The 6,639-nt window shown below is 48.5% G+C and overlaps 1 protein-coding gene across 1 annotated transcript; it reads left to right on the top strand.

Annotated features, from left to right (window-relative positions):
• The first annotated feature begins 855 nt into the window (after positions 1–855).
• Positions 856–6,343, top strand: CYSLTR1 (cysteinyl leukotriene receptor 1). The gene is made up of 2 exons (XM_015625966.2): positions 856–885; positions 3,202–6,343. The coding sequence occupies exon 2, from the start codon at positions 3,244–3,246 to the stop codon at positions 4,282–4,284; it is 1,041 nt and encodes a 346-aa protein (XP_015481452.1). The 5' UTR covers positions 856–885; positions 3,202–3,243; the 3' UTR covers positions 4,285–6,343.
• The last annotated feature ends 296 nt before the right edge of the window (positions 6,344–6,639 follow it).

The following is a 6,639-nucleotide window of genomic DNA, read 5'->3' on the forward strand; positions in this document are numbered from 1 at the left end:
GCCCTGTCCAGCCCAGCTTTGGACACTTCCAGATGCTCCAGTGCCACTTGGAGCTGTTCCCACCATGGATAAAGGTTTCTTCCCCCAAAGGATTCCCCACTGCCCCAGAAAAGCCAAAACCTGTTGGGTCCTATTACCCAGCCCCCCATGAACTTCCACATTCCAGTCAATACTGGGAATGGAAGAAGAATTCCTTAACTCCTCAGCAAAAGGTGGGAACAGCATATTATACATAGCCAACATAATAAATTTAAAATTTAGAGTGGGACAGCTCACACTTCAAGTATTCAAAACTGAGAAAAATAATTCTTCATTTGATAGAGCCTTGGAGTTTGTTTGATTTTGTTTGGGGTGGGTTGTTTTTGTTTTTGTTATTTTTGGTTTGGGTTTTTTTGTTTGTTTTTTTTTCTTGACAAAGCCACAGTTGTTTAAAAAATAAAAAAATAATAATAAAAAAAAGATAGACAAATAGATAGATAGCATATTTTGGGATGCTGGAAGAACAGAGTGCTAAGTCCATGAGAATTCTGTTTTCCCTCCGATGACACCAACATCAAAAAGTCTCCTAAAAGCTATTTCTAAAGAAGGTTGTTACCTCTGACATCAGAGATGAGCTCCCTGCCAGTTACAAGCAGGAGTAAAATACTCACAGAACAAAACCAGCGAGGGGACCCCGCCAGTTCCCACCACACCGGGGGCACGGCTGGGATGCTTCCGAGCGCTATTTCCTAGGAAGGTGGGGAAACCCTGGAAAAGCCGAAGGTTTCGGGGTCCCGGTGGAGCCGGGGCGGGGCCGGGGGCGGGCTCGGGGGCGCGCCCCGCTTTAAGAGCTGCGGGGGCGCGCCGGGGACAGATCCGCGGCCGCTCCGAGCCCGCAGCGCTGCGGTAAGGGCTGAGCTGGGGTTGCCGTGGGGCTGGGGGATCACGGGCTGAGGGGTGGGGGCTTTGCCTCGGTGCCCCCCGCTTGTGCCGTGTCCCGTTTTGAGCCGCTGGGTTCCCCCTAATGAGCGTTAATTAGCGGCCGCTCGCCGCGGTCAGCGCTGCGCTCCTGTGCTGGGTCCCCGCTCCCCGAGCTGGGGGTGCTGAGGGGAGCTCGGTGTTTTGGGCATTCCCGTCCCTCCCCAGACGGGGAATGCAGAGCCCGGAGCGTTCCTCGGGGTGGGAATATTTCGTGTTTGTGTTCGGAACAGACAGCAGGGACTTTGCGCTTTTGGGTTGTGTAATTAAACTGAGTGTAATCAATCTACTGGGGGCTAGGGGTGTTCCGAGAGCCGGAGCCCCTCTGCTCTGGAGCCAGGCTGGGAGAGCTGGGGGTGTTCACCTGGAAAAGGATCCAGGAAAACCTCAGAGCCCCTTCCAGTGCCTAAAGGAGCTCCAAGAGAGCTGGAGAGAAACTTGAGCCAAGGGATGGAGGGACAGGACACAGGGAATGGCTTCCCACTGCCGGGGGGAGATGGGATATTGGAAATAATTATCTGCTGTGAGAACCTGGCACAGATTGCCCAGAGAAGTTGTGGCTGCCCAATCCCTGGGAGTGTCCAGGGGATAGTGGAGGGTGTCCCTGCCCATGGCAGGGGTGGAATGGGATGAGCTTTAACGCCCTTTCCAACACAAACCAGTCTGTGATTCTGTGACAAGCTATAAATTTATCTGTGCCGCATCAGACTGGGAGAATAGCAGTAGTTTGGGGTTTTGCTCCCTTTGGAAACCTTTTCTCATCCACTCTGGTTCCCTTTCACCTGTGCACGTTCCCAGTGAGCTGAATTCAACACCACACGAATAAATGAACCATGACTATACAAATGAAAAAGTGGCAGAAGCGATGTTTGTCTTTAACTCATGATGCAAAAGTAAAGCCTCAGCTGGGAAATGCTTTTTAGTGGGATTCTTGTTGAAACACATCTCTGGCTGTGATATGCTCTTACGGTAAGGTGGCTGGATTGTGAATGTCAGTTTCCTTTTGGTTGCAAAACTCAGATTTTGTTTAGAAATACAATAGAAAACAAGTCCTGCTTGTTTTTTGGACAAATACCTTGAGTGACTGATTAAATTCTGGGCTGGTTGCTGGAGTTAAGGCCATAATGTAATAAAAGTATGAAAGTATGAAAGACCTTTGGTATGTGGACTGGTGGCTTTGTACAGGATTTCTAATGAACATTACCCCCTCTACCCTCCGTCCCCTCGCTGACAACGCTCAGCTTCCGTTTGTTTGTGCATTGCAGATAAACAAAGAACTCTTTTAAAAAAGAGTACAAACACCAAAATAGCTGAAATTTAACTGACACCTGGAAGCCTTGAGCATCCCAGAGTGGTTCTGAATTCTGACTTCAGTAAGTCCTGGGGGCAGACAGAGAATCTAATACTGCCAAGTAGTTTTTCTGGGTGAAAATGCATTTAACAGCAATTTTGAGCATATTCTTGGTACAATTGTGGGTTCTCATGGCTGAATTTGACCCAGCTTCTGCTTTTGTTGTTGTGGTGTCCTGTTATTTCAGCTGGCTCTTGTCCTGCAGTTCTGATCTCACAGCTTTTCATGGTCTCAGGCTGCAAGGGAGGTTCTGTGTTTGAACCATTAGCAACTGAAAAATCAATCAAAAAAAAGGACAATAAGGGCTGAGCAATTTTTAGGGTCCAGGACCACTCCTCCTATTTTAAATTCCGTAGTGCTGTTGTCACCTTTGTTTTCCCTCTGCTGTTTTGCTGAGTAGCTGCCTCAGTTTGTGAGGAGTTAAGAGATTTTTTGGTAATTTCATGTCCTGATGACTTGGCCTCGAGTTGCACCAAGAGAGGTTTAGATTTGGTATTAGGAAAAATTCCTTCACCAAAAGGCTGCTCAAACCCTGTAACAGGCTGAGAACAGGGAGGTGCTGGAGCCATCACATCTTCCAAAATGTATGGATGTGGCACTTGAGGACATGGATTAGTGGTGATCATGGTGGTGATGCTTGATGGTCTCAAGGGTCTTTTCCACCCTTAAGCATTCCGTGATCCTGTGATGCAATTCCATGACTCTGCCATATTTTGTCACTCATAAGCAGCTGCTGGTAGCTGGTGAAGAAAGGTGGATGTGGTGAAGGAAGGGGTGAGATCCACACCCCTTCTCAGCTCTCTCCTGAGAGAGATGACGGGTTTTTCCTCTTATTTCATCATGGATATTTATTTTCCCGTGCTGCTTTACCTCACCTGCGTTTTTCCCCCCAGGCCTGACGCCATCCCAGGGAGCTGGAGCCTCAGCCAGGCACCATGACAGTGCCGTCCCCCAACGTGTCGTGCCACCACCACTCCATCGACGACTTCCGCAACAGCGTCTACTCCACGCTCTACTCCATGATCAGCATCATGGGCTTTGTGGGGAACGGCGTGGTGCTGTACGTGCTGATCCGCACCTACCGGCAGAAAACGGCCTTCCAGGTCTACATGCTCAACCTGGCCCTGTCCGACTTCCTGTGCGTGCTCACCTTGCCCCTGCGCGTCATCTACTACGTGCACAAGGGCCACTGGTTCTTCAGCGACTTCCTGTGCCGCCTCTCGTCCTACGCGCTCTACGTCAACCTCTACTGCAGCATCTTCTTCATGACGGCCATGAGCTACTTCCGCTGCATCGCCATCGTCTTCCCGGTCCGCAACATCAGCCTGGTGTCGGAGAAGAAGGCCAAGTTAGTGTGTGTTGGCATCTGGGTGTTCGTCACCCTGACGAGCGCGCCCTTCCTGCGCAACGGGACGTACCAGTACGGCAACAAGACCAAGTGCTTCGAACCGCCCGAGAACTCCCAGAAGACAAACCTGGTGGTGATCCTGGATTTCATCGCCCTCTTTGTGGGCTTCGTCTTCCCCTTCATCGTCATCACCATCTGCTACACCATGATCATCCGCACCCTGCTGCGGAACAACCTGCGGAAGAACGATGCCAACCGCCGCAAGGCCGTGTGGATGATTGTCATCGTCACCGCCACCTTCCTGGTGAGCTTCACGCCGTACCACGTCCTGCGCACGGTGCACCTGCACGCGCTGCGCCTGCGGGGCCCCGGCTGCGGGGACACCGTGTTCCTGCAGAAAGCCGTCATCGTCACCCTGCCCCTGGCGGCTGCCAACTGCTGCTTTGACCCCCTCCTCTACTTCTTCTCCGGGGGCAACTTCCGGCAGAGACTCACCACGCTCAGGAAGGCGTCCTCCTCCAGCTTGTCGCAAGCCTTCAGGAGAAAGATCTCCGTGAAGGACAAGGATGAGGAGCCCTTTGGAGAAAGCCAGAGGGAGAATGGAAAGGCAGCTGTGGCTCCTTTGTAAGGAGGTTAAACTTTCCCCTTGGAGCTCTGCTGGGGGATGGAGATCTCCAAACTCTTCCAGAAGATGGGATGGAGGCATTCGAGCCTTTGTTGCAGTTAAATAAGTGTGGACAGTCCCTGGTTTGTGGCACTTGGTGGCAGAGCCACTGCTGGGGCTGGGCAGCCCCTGGGACCCCCAGAGCCACACGGGACAGAGCAGCCACCACCAGCGAACTGTGGAGCTGCTGCTGAACTCCCAAACCCCTTCCAAGGCTGTATTTGGGCATTTGCTTCATCTCACAACTTTCCAAGAGCGTTAATTCCCCGAGCCAGTGGGAAATGTAAACAAAGCTTGCAGCGCGTGGGGAGCTCCTGACAAACAGCGAGGGCAGAGTTTTCACTGGATCTTCAAACAGCCGCCAAGTTATTTACACAGTGAGGCCAGGATAATTCCTGCCCTGCTCCCCAGCTGCCTCTGGATTTTGGTTTTTATGAACATTGTGTGTTTCAGGCTCCCAGGGCTGTGCCTGGGCTGCAAATCGGGATGGGCACCTGTCCCACCCCCACAGAGCAGCTGGAGGTGCTTTGGTGGGCAGCAGATTTGCCAGTGTTTGTCCAGTTTCCAGAAAAATCCATGGGATCAGTTGTAAAATTGCAGTATCTTACTGTGCAGGATAACTTAGGAATAAGGATAAGAGATAAACTTATTTCAGGGGGGGTGGCCCTGAAGTGAGGGCTGCAGGATTCAGATTATCACTCCAGATTTTGGGGAAGTTTTAGGTAAAAGTGGAGCTCTGCGTGCTCAGGGTCAGATTTGCCTTTCTCAACTATTGGCCAAGGGTGTTAAATTAATAATAAATTAAAAAAAAGACCTCTAAAATGTCTTTGATCCTGTTCCACAGTGCTCACTTCACCCACACCTGGCAGCAAAGAGGCAACACAAGGCCCTTGGAAAGACTGGAGATTCAAAATCTGAGTCTGGATGAGATGTGATGCTGCAAAAACATTGGGCTGTGTTTCTTCTGTAAAGAAAAGCTTCAAACTCTTGGTTGGAGGGAAACATTCCTGTACTTTTCCAGGAGATCTGCAGGAAGTTATCTCCAGCTCTGCTGGAGCAGAGCCCAGCCGGAAATGTGCGACACATTCCGGCAGAAATAGAAATTATTGTAGGGTTAAACCTCTCAGCTGGAGAAGGAGTTGATAAATGAACAGCAAGTGTGTTTGGATATGGTATTTATGAAATTACTCGATGTTATCTTGGATAAGGAAAACAGTTTTAGTAGTGAAGAATAACAGTGAGCTAAAGGAGTTTGGCTTGGACAGGCATCTGCTGGAGAAATTATCTGTACAGATAATTAGAGTGATAATTCTCTCTTTACACCACAGCTCTGGCTCAGCAAAAGGCACTTAAAAAACCAAATTCACCTGCAGGATAAATGATGGATGTGAATTTCCAAGGAGATCCAAAATTCCTTTGTTAAATTTGAAGGACAAAGCGGTAGAGGGCTGAAAGCTGCTGCTGTAGAGGAGAGTTAGAGACCCCATAAACCCCCCAGGAGGGCAGAGCCAAGAGTTCAAAGCCAGAACTGCAAATTGTTCAGGGAAAAAATACAGATGAATTGGCTAAAACTCATTTTCAAGGGTCAGCACTGAGTATTCCACTTGTGTCTCCAGGCTTTAAAAGCATTGTGAAACTGTAAATAAAAATCCTCATGGATTTTTATTCAGAATTTGCAGGAATAACATGGCCATTCCCAAAGCTTGAAATATTGTACAGTAAAGCTAAACGTGTGTGTATATATATATATGTATATATTGCAAAGCATTTTTGTTATACCAGAGGTATTTTTTAACCTTTTGCCTTTTTTATTTTGAATAAGACAGTGTTAATGGCAAAGAAAATGGCAGCTTTTTTTTGTTCTTCTTCTTTGTGCAATAGGAAAGCCTGTTTTAAAATACTTTACTGAAAATCAAGCTAAAACATTGCAAGTGAAATTTTAATTACCGTTTTCCACAGCTCATTTGAAAGTCTCTGTTGCAGATTCTTCTTCCCTACAATAAAACTTTATTTGCACACATCACCAGAGTGTAATATTTGCTTTATAATAATAATAATATTTTATAATGCTGTAATAAACACACAGATGTGTGGTGTAATAAGCAGCACAGATGTTGCTGTGATGTTGGGGGAGTTATTTTGCTCCAGCCAAACTGGACTTTGCCATAGCCCAACTTCCCAGGATTCAGCCACCACCTGCAGCTGCTGTTTGGGGACCTGTTGGAGCCAAAACACTTCTGGTGGTCTTGGTAGATCTTGCAGTGGTGGAGAACAACAAAAAGCAGCTGGAACCTGGAAAAACTGGGATTTACAGACAGA

The sequence above is a fragment of the Parus major genome, chromosome 4A (assembly GCF_001522545.3).
Source record: "Parus major isolate Abel chromosome 4A, Parus_major1.1, whole genome shotgun sequence".
Lineage (NCBI taxonomy): Eukaryota > Metazoa > Chordata > Aves > Passeriformes > Paridae > Parus > Parus major.